Genomic DNA, 24127 nt, shown 5'->3' on the forward strand with positions numbered 1-24127 from the left:
GGAAGGGACAAGTCCGATACGCGTCATGGGAGAGTCCAGCAGCATGCATTTTGTGTCTTTTGTTGGCCTTGGAATCGCAGCCACAGAGATCGGAACGAAAACGTGAGCGACCCGCGAACCGCGAACCGCTGGGAACAACGCAGATGTGCAATTAATGTCCGGCGGAAGGGCTAGCCGCTTTTGAGACCTTACCTCATCCACGGAAGAGAGCTTTCCCATGTTCCTTCTCCTGAGGCGGGCTGCAAAAGAGTCAAGCATTTTAGTTTCCGTGTTTCCCGATGCTTGTCACACGGTTCTGGTAATGCATTGACGCGAAAACGGGGGTGCCTTTCGAACGACAGGTCTGGACATGTGGATCTTTAGCGGGTCCACCCATTGGAGGATTTTTTGAAACAAAAGTCCCTTGGCGACACACACGCACTGAGCAAGTGTTGCTTCGAGCGATTACGTCTCTCTCATCTCGTCTCCATGCTCTCCACTTATTGGAGGACTTCGAAACAATCCTTCATCTTTCACTATGGAGAAACTCGACTCGGGAAATGATGGGAACGTAGACTGTACCATCGATACATGAGTAGGAAGCTGATAGCTAAGTCATTGACATGCGTGTATAGCATTGCTAGAAATCTGTATATATATGTGGCGTACCAAGCATGTAGGCCAAGCAACCAAGCAATTCACTCACTCCTTCAAGCTTCTCTTCAATATCAAGCATCTTTCACAATGGTTGCCTTAACTCTTGGTATCTTCTTCACGTCGCTGGCGGCGTCTGCTGTTGCAGCTCCGGCCCCAGCCATCACTCCTGCACCCAAGCCCGAAGTCGTGAAGCGTGCCTCCAGCTGCACTTTTTCAGGCTCCAACGGAGCTGCTGAGGCTTCCAAGTCACAGTCATCATGTGCTACCATGGTCCTTTCCGACGTTGCCGTCCCTTCAGGCACAACTTTGGACCTCTCTAGTCTGGCTGACGGTACTACTGTCATCTTCGAGGGTACCACCACCTGGGGCTACTCGGAGTGGAAGGGTCCTCTTCTTGACATCCAAGGAAAGAAGATCACTGTCAAGGGCGCCGAGGGATCTGTTCTCAATGGTGATGGTGCTCGTTGGTGGGACGGTAAGGGTGGAAATGGTGGAAAGACCAAGCCCAAGTTCTTCTCCGCTCACAAACTGACCGACTCCACCATCACCGGCATTACCATCAAGAACCCTCCCGTCCAAGTCGTTAGTATCAACGGCTGCGATGGTCTTACCATTACAGACATGACTATTGATGCGTCCGACGGCGACAAGGACGAGCAGGGCCACAACACAGATGGTTTCGATATTGGCTCCAGCAACAACGTCATCATTGATGGCGCTAAGGTTTACAACCAGGATGATTGCGTAGCTGTCAACTCAGGTACCGTAAGTAATGACATGAAATTGCGGTATTCGCACCTACTAACAAGTCGGCTAGGAAATCACCTTCAAGAACGGCCTCTGCTCCGGTGGACACGGTCTATCCATTGGCTCGGTTGGTGGTCGTGACGATAACACTGTCGACACTGTCACCTTCTCCAATTCCGAGGTCACCAAGTCTGTCAACGGTGTCCGCGTCAAGGCTAAGGTTGGCACAACCGGCAAGATTAACAAAGTCACCTATGAAGATATTACTCTGTCTGAGATTTCCAAGTACGTTTTCTCAAAGTTTCACCCATTGCCAAATTCTAATACGTTCCAGGTATGGCGTTCTTATTGAGCAGAACTACGATGGCGGTGACCTTCATGGTGACGCGGACACTGGTGTCCCCATCACCGCCTTGACACTTGACAACGTCACTGGTGGTGTTTCCAGCAGCGGCTACGACGTCGTTGTCACCTGTGGCAAAGGCTCTTGCACAGGCTGGACCTGGACCGGTGTCGACGTTACTGGTGGTAAGACCTATGACAAGTGCTCCAACGTGCCCAGCGTTACCAAGTGTTCGTAAGTGCTTGAAGGTAATCGGGGCCTTGGGTGGAAATACCTGAGTTTGGCTCGGTTGAGATGATGCACAATTCTCCTAGAATCTGGCATGTTGCTTGATCCTGCAGTCTTTCCTTGTGCTGCGCTGTAAATATTCGCTTCTTCTTTCCAAGATGTTCGGAAAGGTGAGGGCTTTGAGTCCTTCTTGAATCTCATTTAGCCAATACACACCTTCCTACGAACATGTTCCCTCGCTCAGTGTCTCGAGACTTTCAGTATGCCGGGATTGGAACCAGACATGCACGATGGACCGTGGATGGCGATCTTTCCCCGAAGTTCTGACGGGAGGCACCGTACCATCTGCAGAACAGTTGGAGACAATGTGGTTCATACTGCGAAGAGTTGAAATCGAGAGTATGGTGCCACTGCCAACGTCTGGTTTGTTACTGTTATGCCGGATTTTCGACCAAGTAGGGAACAGCGATGACGTAGCGTGAGGTTAGCGTACTGACCAGCCTCTCTTTTTCATTCTTCACGCTCGCAACGCGTCGTAGAAGCTCTTGGAAATCGACGCTCAGTTCAGGACCCAACGGTCCTCGGTGATTTGGATCTTCCATCCACCCAATCGATATAGCGTGTGGGGTTCTCGTAAAACATGACGGCGGTGGCTGCAGTGGTTGCGCCGAGCCCTGCCTTCCAATCTTGGAGGCTTTTAGTTTACCTAGGCATGACGCGAGGGTCCCAGCAGCCACAACCAACCCATCGCTCTTCACACATGCCGCATTCCTCACGCTGCAAGATCAATGCACCGAAATCTGGAAACGCAATCGCCTTAAAGCACACGTCAATTGTAACCTCGCACCTTGCACATATGCTAAATGATCTCTCAAATGGACCAAGAAACTACAAACTCTTATCCGGCTAATGCAAGTTCGCATGGCGTCCGTCCTCCAACCCCTTCCTCCCAGCAATTTGTTCGTTTATTGATCAGCGACTCAATGCTTCCTGCGATCCAAAGTACTTTACTGTCTCCGCTACGAGCCCCGCGATCGCCATAACCTCGCTCTTCGCATCTGGTGTGGCCTCTTGCAGCGTCCGACTCAAGCGCTTGAGGTTTTGGATTTGCAGCTCGATGCTGTGTAGACTGGAATGGATAGCGAAGCTCAGAGTCTCTGTAGGGTCTAAATCACAGCTGAAACCATCTGTCAGCACAATCGTGTTCGCGTCCTACAGGCACGTACCTGTCGTCATCTCCATCTTCGAACAAGCTGTCATCTTCGACTTCAGGGAGCACTTTAAACTTTAGATCCCGCGGCTTGGCCCTGAAACAAGCGTCGTTCAAGGTCGTTATCTGATCCAGCAGGCGGTCCAGGCTTCGCGATGCAGCATCCACGACCTCCCTTTTACGTGAATCGACCCTGGCCATACCCTCAATGTTCGCAAGATGAGCCCACACCCGCAAATCGAAAGAAAAGGCTTTAGTCTGTTCAACTATCTTTTCAAAAGTGAGGTCTTGAGGCTCTGCTGCTTCAACGTCGATGTATGGCGCGCATGTACTGCTGATTTGGTAGAGCTTGTTTTGAATTGTTGCATATTGGTACTGAAGCTGAGGTTGTGCAGTACGTGATCTTGGACTAGCGCTTGGGCTCCTCTTTGGCGCAAAGGTGCCGCTCACGGACAAGGGAGGATTATCTTGGTGGATTTCCACCTTGATGCTTGGCTTTTTCTGGTGCTGCATCTTTCGCTCATACACGACAGTTGACTGACTGGGTAAGATTGGCTCGCTGGTCAGATCGTACCTGTCGACTGGGACAGTGCTCGGGCGCACCTCCTGTGTGTTGTACCTTCGTTCTGGTTCTCTAGGTCTTCTGCTCGCATCTGAACTCGATCGCGTCCTTCCTGTTGTTTCGAATACAGGAACGCCGAGTCGGTCAGGCGTAGGTTGATTGGAAGACCTTGAAAATGAGGCTGTACCATAGCGGCTGTCATGGTAACGTTTCATCTCTCTTTCGCGGCTTCTCCGGTCCCATCTCGTCTTCTCTTCTATGTGATCGACATAGCTTCCTGAACGCGACCGAAGGTGGCTCGGATGTCGATCATACTCATCGATCTCAACTGAAGATGGTGCCATAGTGTAGGATTGAGCCAGGGGAAGAGATCAGTCACTCAAGAGCTTGTTCTGTGGCGCCAGTCGAGATGCACCAGTGTTGATGGCAAGGTACTACGGGGATAACAGGCATGCGTCAAATCTTTCTTCTTGCACCGCCCCCCATTGCAGAGGGAATCTGTGAGTGGGGTCAGAAACTCAACAGAATCAAGGAGATGGAGGAATTTAGGCTCATATTATCAGTGCGACCCAAACACCTGAACAGGAAGCCCAATTCTGACATCGTTGGGGGCCGTTGGGGGCTGAGTACCACCAAACGGTGACCTCATCCTTGTGCAGTGTGCTTACAACCAATCTTGCCGCGATACCCCACACCAATACCGACGAGCTGAACGTTCGCATTAGTTCAGCCGCAATAGTTCATGGGTCATGCTACCAACTATCTAATATCCTTGGCTACTCTCTTTTGATCCATCACATCGACCCGCCTCTGCTCGACCTGGCACTCAGTACCCACATTACATTCTAGACAACACCGTGCGTTATAACATCTACCCTCAGTAGCTGCATGTTATTGCGATCGAGCTGCGCATAGCTCAAAGGTCCTTTCCGCCTACTCCGCGTGCGCTTTGCGTCATCGAAATTACGTACCAACTACGTCTTCAAGATAACACGGCAGTCATTCTGAATACGCCATGGCTGAAGTGCTGGCTACTATCTCAAATCTCTATACAGCAGTAAAGGCTCTGCACACCTTCGCACTGCAAATCGAACAGTGGAAGCTACTGTCTGAGCGACTTTTCGACATCGAGGAGGGTCTCGAATTCGCAAGAATCTCTCTTGACAGCTGGCAATACAAGTACGACATACAGATTCATCGACCCAATATTTACACTAGAATTCTCTTTGGAAAAGAGGGTCATGAGCGCGTAACAGCCACAATCGGTACTATCAACATAATCACAGGGAACGTCAAGAGCGACATCAGCCGAATCAGAGGCCTTGCTCTCAAAGTTGAGCAAGGGCGCACCTACTATGGAGAAAACCAAGATATTGGTCACGAAGAACGAGTCAAAGAATGCCTCCGAAAGATACAACGCAAGAGCACATGGTCGCGCAGATTTTTCTTGAGCGTTCTGGGAAAATCATACGACCTAGAGATGCGTCTCAAGCGGCTGAATCAGAAGCTCGCCACACTGGAACGCCTTTCTGATTTCTACCTCGAAAAAGAGCACGTGGACATTTTCTCAGAGATTGAACGGCTCCCTGGGCGGCACCTGATCATCAGGGCCGGAGACAGAAGGTCAGACACGATTGAGAGCCAGTTACTAGATGTTGTTCGTGCCCAGAAAGACGCTGAGCGGCTTCATCGGTGCAGCGCATTGAGCCATCGACTGCACATCGGCATTTCAGTTCCTCGAGTTCATAGGCGCGACTTTGCGTTTTTACTCAGTATGCATGGAACAAGCCACGAAGTCCTTGTACAGCCCGTTACCATCAAGGCCGTCCACGATCCATCCATGGTCGCAAACGACCTCGCCACTGCCCTGTCAACTCTTGCAAGCAAGACGCAGGATAGTTGCTACATGGTACCAACCTTGTCTACATCGGCAGGTTTCATCGTCAAGAATCCGCCGACAAATCTCCTCTGTGATTTGGAATACAAGGAGCCTCTATCGAGTACGATTCGCGACCAGAACGTCTATCTTGGCTCACAAAAACTATACTCGCAGGATCAAAACGCGATAGCAATTGGCGTCGCGCAAGGCTGTTTCCGATTGATAGGGAGCCAATGGCTGTCTTTCCTCGACTGTTCGAACATACGCTGGCGCAGGACCAAGGATGGAAAGTGGATCAGCATGCTAACCGCAGCGCCTGGCCAGTCATTGACGACGCGCACCTTGGAGAAATGCTACAAAAGCAACCGTGAGAGAAGAGACAGTCGCGACCTCTCCAAACATATCCAAATCTTCCGCATCGGGCTCGTTCTCGCGGAGATGGCGCTCAAAGCGCCGTTCTCACACATTGATTTCGACACTGCGACATACACGACGAAGCTGTACATCAACGATGGTGAAGAGGTCAGTGCCCATGAAATCGCATCGCAAGTTGACATGAAGAGCAACATTCTCTTAGGAAACATGGTGTTCTTCTGCCTCAATGTATTACAGGACAACAACGCCATGGCTGAGAGGAGCATCGAAGGCAGTTATTTCCAACATGTGCTCAAGCAAGCAGAGGAGCTCGAAAGAATTCTTGGGTCCGACAGAAGAAGAGGTGGCTTAAGTCCAGGCTCAAGTCCAATGGGAAGTGGTTCAAATACCCCCAGATCAGCTGCAAGCGCATACGTGTATTGATTTTCGTGGAATTCGAGGGGCGGCCTAAGCTACTTAGACTCATCAATGGAGTTTCTGCGTTGACTGAAGTAAACGATGTTTCTATCCAAGCGATCGAGATTTGCTGACCTTGACTTGAGGCGCTGGTCAGAAAAATGCTTCCCTTGGCAGACAGACAAGAATCTCTTTGGAAGGCATTAGTTACAATCACTTGACCACGACAGACCCACCAGCATATTTCGTCTCGTTTCATATCATTACGCTAGCTCAGCCGTGAGCAACTTCACGAGATGTCTTGCGTGCCCCTCCCTCAACATAACCCAGGTTTGCCCCTCCAAGACCACCCCGCCGCGCCCCTCGCACCTTTGCCCCTCATCGTTCTGCCCCTCTGATAGTGCTGTAATCTACGCCTTGTTGTAGTTGCCGTTTTTGGTAGTGGAAATCTGCGGTGAAGTCTGCTACGTGCAAGAAACGTCACAACCCCATTGACAAAAACATGGACCATTTGCGGAAAAGCGATACAGAAATCAGCCACGCGACGGAATTATGGTTGTGTATTACCTTAGCAGGTTCAAAAATTGATGCGCGGTACACTATAATTTCCTCCACATATTAATGTTGTGATTGCAAAAGATATGATGAATAGCGACGCATGTGCAACACTGCAGACAAACAAAAAGCAAGGCCCAATCACCCGCATGGCTTGCGCAGGGGCAAAAATTGAGCTGTCCCCTGCCAGACTCGAACTGGCGGCCTTGGGATATCTGCTGTATTCTAGCAGTCATATGTGATGATATGAGACCCACGTGATAACCAACTACACCAAGGAGACGGGAAATCGCTACACCAAGCGATGATGAAGCTGATTGATGGAAAACTCGTAGAAAAAATCTTTTATAACGAGAGGTTTACCATGGAAAACCCACGTTTGAGTTGCCTAACTTCGTCGTTGGGTCCGGTGGGGCGGAGAAGAAGAGTTTGTTGGATGAGGGGCACCAGGGGGTTGCAGGACTAGTGTTAGTGGCTGCAGACCAAGGCGGGAGATGGCGAACCATGGTCGGGAACAACTAGATTTGCCTTGGAGAACATTAGAATTATGCCGTATCGCGTTAAGTCTACATATCTGTACAGAAAGACCAATCGTCCGTATTACAAGCACTGCAACACACCTCAACGCCTCGTGGCCACGTAGACTCCGCGCAATGCAAAAACGCCGGTAGCAAATCGACAGCCCAAATCCCTCGTTTGACTCGACTACGGCCCAAGTCGTTGTCCACCGTCAGGAGTTCTGTTGCTCAGCGGCACGCTCGTAGTCGGAAGTACGCCGTAGCGGCCGTATGTCTTTTGGTCGACACTGACGTAGTGCGGTAACCTTCCGAGCAGGTTCAGTTTCGTCTCAATCCATCTCAAGATCTTCTCGTGTGGTACGAGGAACTTGATGTATCCGGAAGCCCAGAGGTAGCCGAGGCCTGCACCGCACAGGTGGCCCACAAGACTGACGTGCGGGACGAGTATGCTGGTCAGAACGATAAGAATGAGTGGTGTGGTCCAAGTTGGAATCTTGTAGGGTCCGACACTGAAACCGATTAGTTACAATCGGGCTGGGGGAGGGAAAGTGTGATTGTACCTAAAGTAGGGGTTCGCCTTGTGTGTCTTCATCACTTCGGCTGATAGCAGGAGGAAAACCCATACGCTGTCTCTGTCAGTATGTCCTCATACACGGATTACTTGGAATTGGCATACCTCGCACCCATGACCGAGGTATTACTCCTCAGCACAAACTTCTCCAACAAGGTGTATACGCCTCCTGGTATGGTTCCAAAAGCTGCCACATGGTCAGCTTGATATTTGTGCGTGTCACCCCGAATATATCTTACGCCCAGTGAAAAGCGCCAGCGTGACTAGTGTCCCATACTCGGACTCGAAGCGCTCGATAAGTGGTGTTACGGCGAAGAGGTTGAAGATCATGTGGATGAAATTCCAATGGAGCAAGGGAAATAAGTTGAGTCGGTGCACTACAGGTATATTCTATTAGCTCTTCGTCTTCTTCCCAGCTCCGTGACTTCCGCGCCCTGCCTCGGTCATGGTACGCCTGCGCCGCAACACATGGCAACAAGAGTGTTGTAGTTGAACCCAACCCTCCGATGTTAACAGAACAAACATACTCTGCGTCAAATCCATCTTGGCCGGCTCCAAAGCCCCAAAGTCTCTAATCCACGGAAACGGAATCGTCGCAACCCATAGTCCTACAATGGCCGCAACTAGCAGCTTTGTGCAGAATGGCAGGCGCAGGATATACGACCGTATCCGCGCAGGGCTTATCTGGGGAATCGAGGTTATAGGCATCGTCGTCGCGAGCACGCCGAGTGTTTGGGGTGGTTGTTATGCAGGCGCGTTGTGTTGTGCTAAGATGAACAGACTGGAAGATTACAATGGGACTAGGGTCCAGGGTCGACGGGGCGCTAGTGACGATCCTCCCGCTCGAGTCGACTTAGCACCTTCCCAGACGGATATGTGGGATGCTGGGCAGAGGGCAAGGACACAACTCGTTTTCTGCTCTCTCTCTCTTCTCCTACATGACGGGCGACTGAGACGTCAACATGGCTCTTCTGTGTGAGTCTAGCTCTAGGCGCGCATGACATGGACCGACAGCTAACAAACACGTGAAGCCTCGATACTGGCGCTCCGGCAGGATAAACGCCTACTCAAGCTACCGCCCTACCTTTCCGCGCTCTGCATAATCATTGGCATAGGATGGCTCCTGGTACTCCCCTTGAACGAATACTCGCGGAGGACATATGTCTCTGAGAATGCGCTCCTTCCGGGACAAGTACATACCTACTTTACCGGCAGCGAGCACAATGTCTTTCGAGCCTATCGCCATGAGGTCCATGGATTGATAGATAAGCCCGTCGCAGAGTGCGCATGCAGACTGGAACTTGCAAACCCGAGGCTGACTATGCAACAGGCGCTCACAGCGACTCGAAGCCATCTTCCGTGAACAGAACCTCAAAGTCGCAACCCAGCACTACAACTACACCGTCTCGAACCAGACCATCGCAAACGAAAACGTCTATGCTATCCTCCAGGGTCCCCGCGCAGACGCAACCGAAGCCATTGTTTTGATCGGAGCATGGAAGAACATGGCAGACGAGGTCAACAACTCTGGCGTCGCATTGGTTCTCACGTTGGCGCGCTACTTCAAGCGCTGGAGTCTTTGGAGTAAGGATATCATCCTGCTCATTCCTGGGGATAGCACTATCGGCTCGCAGGCCTGGGTTGATGCCTACCACGAGGGACACGATACACGTTACGTTGAGAGCCTGAAGATCAAGAGTGGGGCGTTGCAAGGCGCTGTCGCTGTAGACTATCCCGCTGGTCCTTGGGGTCATCGGTACGACAAGCTGCATGTCATATACGATGGCATAAACGGCCAACTTCCCAACCTGGATCTGTTCAACACTGCAGTGCAGATTGCCTCCGGTCAGATGGGCATCGGCTGTGTGATCCAGCGCATGTGGGATCACAAGGACTCCTACAAGGAGCGGCTTCAGACCATGCTTCGAGGTATGCTGTCGCAAAGCATTGGCCACGCAACTGGGCCTCATTCGTCCTTTATTCCATACCACGTCGACGCCGTTACCTTGGTGACAGTTGGGGACGGCTGGCATGACGAAATGTCACTTGGAAAAACCGTCGAATCACTCTTTCGAAGCTTGAACAACCTTCTCGAACACCTGCACCAGAGTTTCTTCTTCTACCTTTTGCTACAAGATAAGCGCTTCGTCAGCATTGGCACATATCTCCCTTCGGCAATGCTGATCGCCATCAACTTCAGCATCGCGGCAATGGCATTGTGGGTGAAGAGCGGACGTACCACAGAGCCTGTCAGCAATCCCGCTGCCACAAAACCTAAAAAGGCGTCGACCGAGAAGTCCTCTTCGGCAGACATCAAGACAGCCGAGAATGAGACTACCAAAGACGAGCTCAAGAAGAAGGACACTGACTCTAAGATGAAGCAACCAGAAAAGAAAGAAGAATCTGCATCTGAACAACCAGCCACCGAGCTCGTCGAACAAGACGGCTCCCTGGCTGTTGTCCCCAAAGCCAGCACGACGATAACAGAACGGCATCTCCTCCTTCCCCTCGTTCTCGTCCTCACAGCCCATGCTTCCGGCCTGATCCCCCTATACCTGTTCAACAACTGGGACGCCGACCACCTCCCCAACCTTTTCCTCACAGCCAGCAATCTAACCACGCTCGCTCCACTCATCATAACCTTTCTCTTTTGGTGGTCTGCCCCCGACGTGCTGACACCGCAAGCCCTTTGTCTGCTCCAATGTTTCTCCCTGCTACTGTTAGGCATGTTCCTTGCGGCCCTAGCAACGCTGAACTTTAGTTTGAGTGTCTTGGTCGGGGTGCTGTGCGTGCCATTGAGCTTTGTACGCAAGAGTAACAATCGTGGGGTTACTGGAGTGCAATTACTGATGCTGGCCATGCTGAACCCTGTTCTGGTTATACAAACTATAACGAAGCTGCTAGGAGCCAACCTAACGGATGTTCTTGTTCAGAGCGCGATCGGGTGGCATGTTTGGGGTATGTGGACGCAGGTTGTTGTCTGGTTGGTTTGGTTCCCTGCATGGCTTGCGGGAGCCGTGGTGGTTTCGACTGGATTCTGGGAATAGAAGTGGACTACATGATAGATAATACACAAGTCATCGAGTGCAATGGAGTCATAAATCTTTTCATTCGTTGACCGTCTATGACCACTACCTATGATTACATTCAACCGCGCGTCTTGCTTATAGCTGATGCATGCCACTTATTGGAAGTGGAGACGACGTGCTCTAAAAGGCGTATACCAGTGACCTGCTGCGAGATGATGCTCGTTCAAGCAGCCCAGACATCCTTGCCTACACCCTCGATCCAGTTACCCAGCTGGTTGACACTGGCATCCCACTCCTTCAACCTTGTCCTCATGCCCTCAATCTGCTTCATGTCCAGAACCTTGGGCTGCACCCAGTTGATACGCGCAATCTCGGCAACCTGGTCGATTTGACCTTTGAGTAGTCCCAAGCTCAGCGCCTTCATGATCAGGTGCTCAATCTCGTTCGGTTGTACCTTGGTCTCGTGCGAGATCTCGGAGAAGGTCATGGCGCGATCGTGGGGTGGGCGGCGGAAGACGGTCTCTGTGAGAGCGGATAGCGAGATCTTCTGGTAGAGGAAGGTCTGGTGCTCCTTGAGAAGAGGGACCTTGGTGATGTTGTTGGAGAGCACGTCGTAGGCCATCAGGTCGCCGCGATTGAAGGCAAAGAGAAGATCACGAAGCCATGCATGTGGGGTGTTGACAAGCGAGTCGAGGATGGGATGTAGGAGCAACTCTCCAAAGTTGTAGATGGAGTCTGAGACGAGGGCGGCGATGCTGAGGTCGTAGGCGCGCGACTGGCGTTCGCGGAGTTCTAGGTCGTTAAGGTTGACGCAGGCGAGGAACAGCAGGGCGTTCTTGTAGTATGCAGCGAACTCGTGCTTGGACTTGTAGTATTCTGCGCTTGCTCGGTAGAAAGACGCATGCACAACGGTTTCGACCGAGTCAAAGGTATCCAGTATCTGTTCACACTCGTCTAGCTTCTTCTTGGCTCCCTCCTCGTCCTTTAACCGTAGCTGTATGCTGGCGGCGGCGACTGTGGCGTATACGTAGGCGTCTTGTGAAGCGGGCTTGTTGACGCTTTTTGCGAGGTCGTTGACAAAGTTGAGGCGTTCCTTGTCGTCTGTAAGGGTCAGCTGATGTTTCTGTCTACGACGAAAGGGCCATCCTACCCTTGTATTGTGTAGCTGTGTTGAGTCCCAAGGTGACGAGCTTCAGCTGGTTGATCTTGTTTGCGAAGCTCTTGATGAAGGTCTCGAAGAAGGGTATCCGCTGTTTGGCGCTCTCTGGGTGGTCGAAGAATTCGATGAGCTTGTCGGTAAGCTCGTGCCATAGCTTTCGCTCCCAAAAGTCCTCAAAGGCGATGAAGTATTCCTGGAGTTCCTCGGGTGCCTCGTCCCGCGCATCGCCCAGAAGGTTCGGAATCGTGTCTGTGTCCATGGCCATGGTTGCTGCGAGCGGCTTTTTCGATGGGGTGAGAGGGTACGGGGGTCGAGTTCGGGGTCGGAGGAGTGAAATGACGGGAGCTGGGCTGTTGTTGGAGGGCGGGACTCTGTTGCTGTCATGGCGTTGCGGCGGAAGCTACGATTAGCGCATAGCGCCAAGGCCATCAACCACGGACGTCCAGACATGGCAGCCGCCTCGCAAGAAGCTCCATTCGACATACCAGCAGCCATTGAACGCCGCAACTATGCTGCCACTCCGCTGCGCTCGGTCGCCAGTGGCGCTGTCGGCGCAAATGCCCTTGAAGCGTGTCGCCAACCTGTCCACCTCCGTCTGCCGACAACAACTCAACTCGGACGTCAGGATAACTAGGTCCGCCCGACTGCACCCTGCGACGCCAAAACGAGTGCTGACAACGGCATAGGACTGGAAAGCCGATTCTGACTGTCTCCGGTGGACGATCCTCGCTCGGAGGTACGCCGCGACCCCTACCCGCCTGCTAGATCAACACTCACACACATGCAGGATATACCGCGACTGTTTTCGGAGCCACTGGATTCCTAGGACGATACATTGTGAACCGATTGGGTGTGTGCACGTCATTGGAAAGCCAAAGTGCATTGCGCTAACAGCACGAACAGCCCGTTCAGGATGTACAGTGGTAGTCCCCTTCCGCGAGGAAATGGCAAAGCGTCACTTGAAGGTCGCCGGAGACTTGGGCAGAGTCATCTTCGTCGAGATGGACCTCCGAAACACTGCATCTATCGAAGAGAGCGTGCGACACTCTGACATTGTCTACAACCTCATTGGTCGCGACTACCCCACCAAGAACTTTGACCTGGAGGACGTACACGTCCACGGCACAGAGCGCATCGTGGATGCTGTCGCCAAGTACGACATTGACAGATTTGTTCATGTCTCATCTCACAGCGCACGCTTGGATTCACCATCCGAGTTCTACCGCACCAAGGCTCAGGGTGAGCAAGTAGCACGCTCCATCTACCCAGAGACCACCATTGTTCGCCCTGCGCCCATGTTCGGTTTCGAGGACCGTCTTCTCCACCGTCTCGCTTCCCCCTCAAACATCATCACCTCGAACAACCTGGAAGAGCGCATCCGCCCCGTCCATGTCATCGATGTCGGCATGGCTCTTGAGAAGATGCTGCATGACGACACCACTGCCGCTGAGACTTACGAACTCTACGGCCCGACAGAGTACTCCATGGCCGAGATCAACGAGCTCGTTGAAAAGGAGGCCATGAAGCCGCGTCGCCATGTCAACATTCCCAAGCGCCTCCTGAAGCCTGTCGCACACTATGCCAACAAGCTTCTCTGGTGGCCCATCCACTCTGCTGATGAGGTCGAGCGCGAGTTCATTGACCAGATCATTGACAAGGATGCAAAGACTTTCAAGGACCTGGACATTGACCCTGTCGAGTTGAAGAGCTTGACCTTTGAGTACCTCAAGGGTTACCGAAGCTCAAGTTACTATGATTTACCACCCATGAGCGAGAAGGAGAAGAGGGAAGAGAAGAAGTATCTGCACGTTCTTGACGATCAGTAGACGGGTTCAAGCATGGCTAAGATTATGGAAAATTTTGTAAATATCTGTGCCCCTATGCTGGGCTGACATGGTCTGTAGAATCGAGATTTTTCCTTTGTACCTTTTGCTTCTGACGTGTTCAAGGTATTCGTAAATTTAGAGTGGGGTATCGTTGCGCTAAAATGCTATCATAAGACACTCTCGGTCTTCTCTTCAAAGCTTCGTTTCCGCTAACCTTTCCAAATGACTCCTCAGTAACGCTTCAGTACTCTCCGGGTCGTCCTTACCCCTGCGCTCGTCCCAATGCCGATAGAACTCAAGCACTACTTCTACAGCAATGAGTGCGATAATCGCCCATTCGAGTCTCAACCCGTGTTTCTCACTCAACTGCTCTCTCAACACACTAGCAATTTCCTGAGCAAAACCAATCTTCTCATTGAGCACTTTGATTCGTACCCCAACATCCAGGGCGCGTCCAACTTGATCGTAGTACTCGCCCAAGCCCAGCTCGTGTCGCGAATCCCAGAAGATGTCGGGCATGCTGTCGGTAAGCTCCGAGTAAAGGTTTAGCTGAGCACGGAGAGACAGCAGTTCGCCAGTTTTGCGTAGGATGAAGGAGCGTGTAAAAGGGGCGCTGCGGCGATGAGAGATGGTTTTGGAAGAGGCAAGCATGGCGGGGATATCGCGGGTTGAGTTTTGGTAGGCTGACAGCAGAGTTTCTAGAACGGCGAGCTTGGTGCTACGGGCGAGACCAGAGGAGAAAGCTATTTTTGCCAAGACAGTGTCTACTTCGTGTCGCTGGTCGGTGGGATTGGCAGACTCATCGGGTTGAGATGACGATGGGTTGTCAGATACTGGCTCTGCTTTTGTGCCGAGGACGATGGTGTCGCCGACTACTTCACTAGTTTCCTTGCTGGGGTCTTCGAGGTAATCCAGGTCTTCGGTTTCGAGCAATTCGAGATGTGAGCCTTCAGCTGCTGCTGGTAGCACTTGGTTGACCAGCTTTAGTGCTTCTCTTTCCCGGACATTCCATGCCACTACTGTGCCAGAGGGAAAGATGAATATGTCGCCTTGTTGGAAATCCTTGACCTCTGACGGTCGTTCGGAAGTCTGAATATGTATGACTTGCGGGTATAAGCCGGTCTGGAAGGGATCGAGCTCATAGCCCTGGGCTTTGACAAGCCGAGCGGCGGCGGTAATGTCGTAGGTTTCAGCCGCACAGTATGCAGTCACCGTTTTAGTTTCAGCGTCTGGATCTATGAAGCGTGTTCTTCCTCTTGACTTTACGAAAGCCCGCGATCTCTGTGCCTCAACCGCAATACTCCGCAACGACGTCTTGCCAGCATTCTTCCGGGCGCCCTTGCGATTCGCATTTTGCTGCGTCTCCTTTACCGCCTCTTCTTTCGAGACTAGGTCCTCCTGCTTTTGACCGAAGTCGACCTTTTTCGCATATTTGCTAGTTGTCGAGAATAGTCGGCCTGCGGGGGTGCGCAACAACGGTAGAGTGTTTAGCGGAAGGCGCGCGGCAAGACAGCGTGTCAAGGTATTAGACACGTAGCGTTGGTAAGCCGTCATGGCCAGCGCAAATCTGTCTCGGACATAGTTTCCAGCAGCGAGCAATCAGCGGAGGCGATGAATCTTGAGAGTGGTGGAGCATTCGCGGAGAGCTAGACCCTTGCAAGTCCGCGGGAATGGCTTGGCCAGCATCATAGGCCTAGATCGACAGGGCATCGACACCTCCAACACTCACACACCTCCACGCGCCGGAGCTCTCCCAGGTCTCTACCACGCCCGCCGCAGCTCATGCCGCCAGCATGGCTGCGGAAAATACCCCAGACGAGCCGCATACGCCTGCGCGCGACCCTAAACACGTCGACAAGGTAGCGAGCGAAGGGAAAGAGAGTGTCGAGCACGACTCGGACGACGACGACGATGTCGACGAAGAGCCGAAGCTCAAGTACAGCCGACTGACAAGAGATCTGGGGCCCGTATACCGGAATGGCGACGCGACAGCTACCTTCATGGTCGCTGGGGACAAGATGGTACGGTCATAGCTCCATGCTTCATGTGCATGAGCCCTGCAAGCTGTCGACCGAATGCTAAGACTGTACGTAGATTGTAGGCACCCACAATGGCAATATCCATGCGTTGAGCATCCCTTCTTTCCAAATCCTCCGCACCTACAACGCGCATCCTGCTGCCTCAGTGACAGCCCTATCGGTATCGCCTCTGTTGGCTTCGCAGCCCTTCGTGCCCACCGCCTCCGATCTCCGGTCAGCAGACCAGACAAATGCATCTTCCAGACGAACAGACTCGCCAGCAGGCAATGCAGCCTCTCCTCGCACACCACGCCAAGCCCAGGTGCCGTCGACGCCCTCGAACCAGATATACATAGCCTCTTCTTCCATTGACGGGCACGTATGTGTATCGTCTCTGATCGATCCCAAAGACGTCACGCTACGAAACTTCGGACGCCCTGTGCAAGCGGTTGCGCTTTCGCCGGATTACAAGAACGATCGCTCTTACCTATCTGGAGGACTAGCTGGCGAGCTCATTCACACTGTAGGAGGGCCGACCGGTGTACGTTCCAACGCCAACACCAGCTCAGCGTCACAAACAGCTCAAGGATGGCTTGGAGCGATAGGTCTCGGTGGACACAGTGGAAAGGATACCATTCTGCATTCCGGAGAAGGCACCATAACTGCCATCAAATGGTCCCTCTCTGGGAAGTTTGTAGCTTGGTCCAATGAACATGGCATTCGCATCATGCGCACCGATCTCCACCTCGACAGTGCCGACTCCGATAACGCTTGGAAGAGAATTGGCTTCATCGAAAAGCCGAATCGTCGCATATGGCAGGAGATGGCCGGCGTATGGAAAGCACGGATTGAGTGGGTTGATGACAGATCACTCGAGTCTGACGATGATGCTATAATGAGCATGAATGGCCACCACCTTGCGGATAAAACCGAAGGCACATTACCGCACAACCGCTCGCCCCAGGCATCCAAGGACCCGAAGAAGCAGAACAAGTTTGAAAAGCTCATCATTGGATGGGGCGATGCCGCATGGGTCGTTCACGTACAGCCTGGTGGACCTGGCGTTGGTCGCGATGTTGGTGAGAGATCGGTAGGAAGCGCCGAGGTGGTTCATTTCCTTCGTTTCGACGACTGTATTGTTTCTGGCATTTCGCTCTATACCCCTTCTTTGCTTCTTGTTCTTGCATACCGGACACGCGACGATGATGACAATCCAGTCTCTGGGCCCGACACGACTCCCAGGGGGGGAAGGCACCGTCGCACAAACGGTCTTTCTCCGGAGCTCAAACTCATCGATGCTGCAACTTCGGATGAAGTCGAAGTGGATTCTCTGACCGTCAGCCGATTTGAAAGCCTCTCGGCTGCCGACTACCATCTGGGAACCCTGTATGTACCACATCCAAAGACGATGACTCCGGCCCAGAGGAGCGCACTGGAAGCCATCGGGGGTGGAATATGGGATGTAGGTGCTGCCACCGCACGCATATTCAGCTCTGGAGCAAGTGTAATGAACCTTCCCATTGGTTCTGATAAGCCGCCCTCGAGGGCGCCGTCCATGTCTTCAGCAAGCGCCGGAAATGCCGCTGGTTCAATATCTGGCAAGCGTCAGCAACAAGTACATCCGAACGCTGCAACAGCAGGCTTGAAAGTCTTCATACAGAGTCCATACGACTGCGTATTGGCCATTAAGCGAGAACTATCAGATCACTTCCAGTGGGAACTCGAGCACGAAAACTACAAGGATGCCTGGGAGCTTTTGGAGGACCACCCCGAGATCATCGCGTCTGTCTCCCAGTCAGTCTCAGATAGCTCCGATCCCAGTACGCCAACAAAGCAACAGGGAAGCTTGCACGAGTTCTTCGCGGACGACAGCGCATCCCAGACGACCCTATCTGCCACAAGAGCGAATCAAAACTCGACAGTAGAAAAAGAGAAGCGTCGTATTGGGGATCTATGGGTACAACAGCTTGTTGGTTCTGGTGACTGGAAGCAAGCAGGCAAGGTCGCTGGTCGCGTACTCGGCACTTCCACAAGATGGGAACATTGGGTGTGGAAGTTTGCACAGACAAACCACTTCAACGAGATCTCGCCCTACGTCCCTAAGAAACCCATGCAACCTCCATTGCCTTCGATGGTATATGAGGTGATTCTTGGTCACTACATCATACATGATCGCATACGCTTCAAGCACCTGCTTGAGGATTGGGATCCAGACCTATTCGATATAAATAGTGTCGTTGAGGCTATCAAAAGCAAGCTTTCTGCTGGCGATGTCACAGAGGAATCTATCGAGGGCGATATACAAGGTCGAGACTGGCGGATACTGCAAGATGGCCTTGCGAAATTATTCCTTGCCAGTGGCAGACAAAGAGAAGCACTACGCTGCTACATCCGGTTGCAAAATGCAGATGCGGCTATGACTCTCATACGGGATTTCCACCTAGTAGAAGCTGTACGAGACGACATTCCTGGCTTCATCATGATGGGTGTTTCGAAAGAGCAGATGAAGTCAGCTGCAGCGAAGCTGGAGGAATTGGAAGAAGCCTCGGCAGAAGCCATTAGTGTTCTCGTAGAGGAAGGCTGCCGTGGTACCATTCCTGCGAGTGACGTTGAGAGCCAATTACAGGCGAAAGGCCCAGCGTTCAGACCATTCCTGCACTTCTATCTACGGAAGCTCTGGAAGCCGGACATGCATGAACGAACAGCGAAGACGGCTAAAGAACGGGTTGCTGAAGACCGCCTGGCGGCTGACGGCAAGATCGTTGCAGAAGAGTTTGCGGATCTCATGGTGGAGTTGTTCGCGGAGTACGATCGACCGCTATTGATGGAGTATTTGCGCAAATCTCAAAGTTATGATCTGAGCAAAGCCACCGCCGAGTGTGAGAGGAGAGAGTACATTCCAGAGCTTGTGTAAGTCGAGACTGTTCCTGCTGTACCAGTTGTACCTAATTTGCTAACCCACTGCAGACACATCCTCTCCAAGACTGGTCAAACTAAGCGCGCTTTGTATTTGATCATTGAGAAACTCTCGGACGTCAGCTTCGCCATCTCTTTTGCCAAGGAGCAAGATGATCCTGAACTCTGGAACGATCTCTTGAATTATTCCATGGACAAACCTCACTTCATTCGCGGTCTGCTTGAAGAAGTCGGCACAGCAATAGACCCCATCAAACTCGTCCGCCGTATTCCCGAAGGCCTCGAAATCGAAGGGCTAAGGGACGGCATAGGCCGCATGGTGCGCGAGTACGAAATCCAACACTCCATCTCAGAAGGAGTTGCGAGAGTCCTTCGGGGCGAAGTAGCGGCCGGTATGGACACGCTACGTGCTGGCCAAAAACGGGGTGTCAAGTTTGAAGTCATACCATGTGACGGCGAAGGTCACGAGAACCATCGCCACGCAAAAGGGCAAATCGACATTGAGCCCAAAGGCGTCGATCCGGCAACCGCAGCAAAAGCTACAGCTAAAGCTGACAAGAAACCTACAGCTGTATCCTCAACAACTACGGCACCGAACCTCGATCCCGCTCCTGCCGAAGCGCCTCAGGGCGAAGCCCCTCCTGGCCACTGTGTGGGATGCCACCGTCCCTTTACGCTCCCCACTGCCGAAGAAGAGGCCGCCACCGTCGAAGGTGGGCCTATGCCTCTGTCTCGCGACACGCTTGTGGGGTTTGCATGTGGCCACGTCTTCCATCTCACTTGTCTACTACCCAAAACGAGTGCTAGCGCGAGTGTCGCAGCTGGCCTACAACAACAACTTGCCACTGATGCCCAAGAAAGCGGCGGAAGGTGGACAAGAAGTGTGGGCGCAAAGGTAGCGCATGCACATGTTATCAAGAGTGCAGTGGGCCGGGGCTGTGTCGTCTGTCGGGAACAAGAGGTAGTTGGTGAAGAATAAGTGCAAACGACGGGAGACATGCTACGAAACGATGTATATACGACAGAGATCTGAATAGTTGGACAAGACAGATGTGTACCGAGGTGGATTACATACTGTATTATTAGACGTCAAGTGGAGGACTTGCGTCCGTGCAGCATTGCATTGGGGGCGCTGGAAGCTAGTTGCGTTGACACATCTATATGGAAACATTGAGCCATGTCCATCAATACGATTTCTAATACCTATTTCCGGTTGACGAATGTTGCCCGAAGAGGCATCTTTGAGAAAGCTGTTGAAAACTGTGGAAAGGGCGTGGTGACATGCAGAGGGGTAAGGGGCATGAAGGGCGTGGATTTGACATGCCGTCGCTAACAAGAAGCACACGCTTCCAAGCTCATATGACCACGTTGATGCGCTCAAAATGTACTCGCAGATCACCGCCTAGGCTCTCGCGCTTGACATGAAAACTGCGCTTTGGTGGAGAGGATGATTGTGATGGCATTGGAGTGTTGGTCGGAATGTCTGACGTGTCACTACGTTTCCGTGGTTATCGGTGGGTCACTAGGGCACACGTTCATTTGCAAAGATTAGACAGAGGAGGAAAGAAGAAGAAACTGGCGATGAAGCTAGAGTGACAGGTACGTGAGGGCATTCGCATGTTGGAATGCAACTGCCAACGTGTGGTAACAATAGACTACCCTATACCCCAAGCAGTATCGGTGACGCACTAACTAACGCCGGTGAATCTCCGGCGTCTTGATGGTCAGTTGTTCGCATCAACGCTCCGACAACGAACAGTTTGCGCCTCTCTGCACCGCCCTCGGCAGCCTTGATCGCTGGAGAGGATGATTGTTGTCAGAGACCCGCGACTACGACATGGCATTTGAGGTGTCGTATGATCTCGAGAATGAGCAACAGTTCTGGGATGGTGAGAGCGCCTGGCAACCCCACCAACAGCCTCGACTAACACGCTACACAGAACTCGACGATATCGTCTCGACGCGCTGTCACCAGCACGAGATAATCGACAACTCGCTGCGATCCTTCCTTAATGTCACTACGAATTATAGATGTACGCGTCTCCAACCTCTGCCATGACCAACGTTGACCACCACCAATAGCCGAATACCTCCAAACCGACTTCAGCGTCGCAAAATGCATCTTTCGCATGCTCGAGGGCGACCTCTTTGCCTCAAACAAGGCATATGTACGGCGGCAGATAATATATTGCCTCTTGCAGGTATGTTGGTGCATGTCTGGAGCGCATGGTCGCTGGCTGAGCCTGAGGCTGACCAATGCGATAGGAAGATGATAACCCTACTCTTCACATAGTGGCCGCCTTCCTCCTCTACGATGGTCGCAATAGCAAAGACGATGATATATTTGAGATGATGCACTCGGAGGGCACATTTGCTAGACTTGTTGAGTTGGTGCAAACGCCGAGCGTGCAAGAGGAGACCACTCTGCATCAACTACTTCTACAACTGCTCTACGAATCTTCACGGGTTCAGCGATTGACGTGGGACGACTTTTGTATGGCAACGACACCATTTCCCATCTTTCCTCGAAGCCATTGCTAACGCTTGTTGTGTAGCTGCGGTGAATGACGCCTTCATTATCTACCTGCTGGAGATCATAGAAGGTGCTTCCGACGATGCTGACGATCCATACCACTATCCTGTGATACGCGTTCTGGTCTGTCTACTCGCACCCCCTACCAAGTCTTGAGCTGACACCAGAACAGTTGGTTTTGAACGAACAGTACCTTGTAGCGTCAACTAGCCGTCATAGCGATGGACGACCTGGAATAACGAATCGGGTCATCAAAGCTATCTCGACTCACGGAATGACCTACAAAACTTTCGGATGCAACTTGATTCTTCTTCTGAACCGCGAGTCGGAGACCTCCCTTCAGCTTCTAATCCTCAAAGTGCTTTACCTTCTCTTCGGTAATCCTTCCACGGCCGAATACTTTTACACCAACGATCTTCATGTCCTGGTCGACGTCATCCTTCGAAATCTTATAGATCTACCACATGATTCGGCTGCTGCAAACGCATTACGACATACCTACCTCCGCGTTCTATACCCGATACTCATGCACAGCCAAATCAGCAAGCCACCACATTATAAGCGTGAAGAACTATTGCGGCTCCTTCACCTCCTCGTCTCAAGCGGTAATCATTTTGCTCCCGTTGACGAGACCACCGTACGACTTGTGAACCGATGTACTAGTGTGCAATGGTTACAGCCTCCCGCTGCCACCGCGGAACACGGCTCGACCAATGGCAATGGTACCACAAACTCACCGGTAGACCATGTGGCGAACGGTCAGAAAGAGTACGCACGACGAGCGCTGGGCATGACTGTGCAAGGTAGTAGCGAGAGCTCGACGAGCGTCTTGGAGATCGCAGGTCACACTGCACAACCTGGCGTGCAAACGCCAAGTATGTCAAAGGTGGCGCAATAACACGTCGGAATGTTCTGAAGCTATGTTGAGCGACAGGCGTCTTGTGATCGTTATTTAGTGGTTGCGCGGAGTCTGGCGAAGTCCCTTATCAGCGAGTTCAGATATCCACACGTCAGTGGGGGCAGGTCGTACTTACACTTGCATGGTAGGAGTTCTGGGCACGTCTAGCGTTCTGTCACCAATCGTGTATCCTGTTTCATTCTACAATCACCTCGACGTCTTCTAGTGGTGGGTTCCTATCATCAATCTGTCTTTGTTTTTAATGCATGCCCCTGGATGGTTGTCACCGTCCGCTTATGCAGCCGAATGTGGCACATATACAAACAAATTGAAACCTTGGTCGGGACACTTGCTGAGTCCACAAAGTTCGCATAGCCAAGCAGTGGTCTAAGTATCTTACTGCACATGTGGCACCCAGACGTTTTCTAGTCACATGACAGAGGTCGAGCCCAAATGCGAATCGGATCTAGACTGTAAATCTGTTCTCACTATAAAGATCGACATTGCGCAATGCTGCCAAGCTTGCAGCGCTACTTGGAACGATGTACATCGACATCATGTATCCAAGCGGCACATATCAGACACCAACCTCTTACACGCACCAGTCACTTTGGTGCTACCCACTCATGCACAGACAACGTCCACCGGATACAAATCTCCCACCGACGCTATCTAATCTACGCACCATAGGAGCCCTGGCCCCCCGCGCACCACAGAAGGTGCCGCGACAAGACGAGCGGATTGCTTGGCTTTCCACTATATAGATGAGCCACAGCCGCGGTTAGTGCGGGTACCAAGACTGCGAAGGAAGGTCAAGACGGAATGAGAGATTTTTGTATCGCTTGTTTGGGCTAAGGCTTGCTTATTGCTCCCTTATGATGGTGGGCATGTCGTTTCCGGCTTGGACGTCACGGTGGTGGCTGAGTATGCATGTACATCCGTGGAGGCGTCAAAAAGTGCTCAAGTCATCCTGTATCGTCCTAAGCGTCTTGTTTGAGAAGTCTTGGAAATGCTGCTAAGTCTTTTGCGACTTTTGGAAGACTGGTTCGCTTTCTATTCTACCGAAATGCCAAGTAGACGACAACACCGGAGTGGCATCTGGTATCGTGATGATGATCAACAGCATAGTGGACTTACCCCATAGATCTAGCATGACTCTCATCAATCTCCAGGCGCGTTAGTTAAGGTGACTTCCGCTAGAAGCGCCACAACGGTGTAACTACCCCAACTTACTCCGTTACATCGCCCGCCACGGCGTACTTTGTGTGTTTCACAACAAAAGCTCCATTCCCTTGTTCTAGGCTCGATTAATCCCGCATCTTCTGGCTGTCTGCTCTTCATACCCGCTGCACCGTCGCATGGGTCCGCGGTGGTCACTGCATCACCTAGTAGCTAACCACTGCAACGCACAGATGATCACACCGCTCAGCATCCAAATCACGAACCAAATAGTCATATGCGTTGGTTTCCGAACGCCAAGTGTTCGGAATCTCGGCCCAGGCTTTTGAACCAGACTTTGCGCCTCTGCACCGGAGGGGATGGTTGTGAGACTACAGGGGTGGTCTCTCAATTTATCCCAGATGTTGAGGCTGTTTTCCTGAGTCTTTCGCCTAGTATTCATTTCTTGCGTTAGCATATGCGAGATAGAATGCAAGTGATGAAATTGTATGACTATGGATACGTGTACGCACGCAAGGTACCTTCGGGCCCCCACAACATTGTTGCCGC

General features: G+C 52.0%; 9 protein-coding genes and 1 non-coding gene across 10 annotated transcripts; 5 read left to right on the forward strand and 5 right to left on the reverse strand.

The window, feature by feature from the left end:
• Positions 1–723: 723 nt before the first annotated feature.
• Positions 724–1964, forward strand: J4E82_000977 (uncharacterized protein; the record flags this gene model as incomplete). The annotated part of the gene is made up of 3 exons (XM_051727296.1): positions 724–1401; positions 1454–1668; positions 1718–1964. The coding sequence occupies 3 exons, from the start codon at positions 724–726 to the stop codon at positions 1962–1964; spliced, it is 1140 nt and encodes a 379-aa protein (XP_051593103.1).
• A 962-nt stretch (positions 1965–2926) lies between these two features.
• Positions 2927–4070, reverse strand: J4E82_000978 (uncharacterized protein; the record flags this gene model as incomplete). Its single annotated transcript, XM_051727297.1, has 2 exons — positions 2927–3083; positions 3181–4070. 2 exons carry the CDS (start codon positions 4068–4070, stop codon positions 2927–2929), a joined length of 1047 nt encoding a protein of 348 aa, XP_051593104.1.
• A 671-nt stretch (positions 4071–4741) lies between these two features.
• Positions 4742–6403, forward strand: J4E82_000979 (uncharacterized protein; the record flags this gene model as incomplete). Its single annotated transcript, XM_051727298.1, has 1 exon — positions 4742–6403. One exon carries the CDS (start codon positions 4742–4744, stop codon positions 6401–6403), a length of 1662 nt encoding a protein of 553 aa, XP_051593105.1.
• Positions 6404–7108: 705 nt separating this feature from the next.
• On the reverse strand, positions 7109–7214 carry J4E82_000980. Its single transcript has one exon. It is a non-coding gene; the product is annotated as a tRNA-Met (tRNA).
• Positions 7215–7636: 422 nt separating this feature from the next.
• RBD2 (putative rhomboid protease) lies at positions 7637–8350 on the reverse strand (the record flags this gene model as incomplete). Its single annotated transcript, XM_051727299.1, has 4 exons — positions 7637–7958; positions 8010–8075; positions 8126–8207; positions 8260–8350. The coding sequence occupies 4 exons, from the start codon at positions 8348–8350 to the stop codon at positions 7637–7639; spliced, it is 561 nt and encodes a 186-aa protein (XP_051593106.1).
• A 632-nt stretch (positions 8351–8982) lies between these two features.
• J4E82_000982 (uncharacterized protein) lies at positions 8983–11067 on the forward strand (the record flags this gene model as incomplete). The annotated part of the gene is made up of 3 exons (XM_051727300.1): positions 8983–8995; positions 9052–9301; positions 9351–11067. The coding sequence occupies 3 exons, from the start codon at positions 8983–8985 to the stop codon at positions 11065–11067; spliced, it is 1980 nt and encodes a 659-aa protein (XP_051593107.1).
• A 205-nt stretch (positions 11068–11272) lies between these two features.
• On the reverse strand, positions 11273–12473 carry J4E82_000983 (uncharacterized protein; the record flags this gene model as incomplete). Its single annotated transcript, XM_051727301.1, has 2 exons — positions 11273–12150; positions 12200–12473. The coding sequence occupies 2 exons, from the start codon at positions 12471–12473 to the stop codon at positions 11273–11275; spliced, it is 1152 nt and encodes a 383-aa protein (XP_051593108.1).
• Positions 12474–13152: 679 nt separating this feature from the next.
• On the forward strand, positions 13153–14034 carry NUO40 (NADH-ubiquinone oxidoreductase 40 kDa subunit; the record flags this gene model as incomplete). Its single annotated transcript, XM_051727302.1, has 1 exon — positions 13153–14034. One exon carries the CDS (start codon positions 13153–13155, stop codon positions 14032–14034), a length of 882 nt encoding a protein of 293 aa, XP_051593109.1.
• A 192-nt stretch (positions 14035–14226) lies between these two features.
• J4E82_000985 (uncharacterized protein) lies at positions 14227–15588 on the reverse strand (the record flags this gene model as incomplete). Its single annotated transcript, XM_051727303.1, has 1 exon — positions 14227–15588. The coding sequence occupies one exon, from the start codon at positions 15586–15588 to the stop codon at positions 14227–14229; it is 1362 nt and encodes a 453-aa protein (XP_051593110.1).
• Positions 15589–15827: 239 nt separating this feature from the next.
• J4E82_000986 (uncharacterized protein) lies at positions 15828–19947 on the forward strand (the record flags this gene model as incomplete). Its single annotated transcript, XM_051727304.1, has 3 exons — positions 15828–16055; positions 16129–18962; positions 19020–19947. 3 exons carry the CDS (start codon positions 15828–15830, stop codon positions 19945–19947), a joined length of 3990 nt encoding a protein of 1329 aa, XP_051593111.1.
• Between the last annotated feature and the right edge of the window lie 4180 nt (positions 19948–24127).

Source organism: Alternaria postmessia (genome assembly GCF_024291825.1).
Source record: "Alternaria postmessia strain BMP 2775 chromosome Unknown scaffold_3, whole genome shotgun sequence".
Lineage (NCBI taxonomy): Eukaryota > Fungi > Ascomycota > Dothideomycetes > Pleosporales > Pleosporaceae > Alternaria > Alternaria postmessia.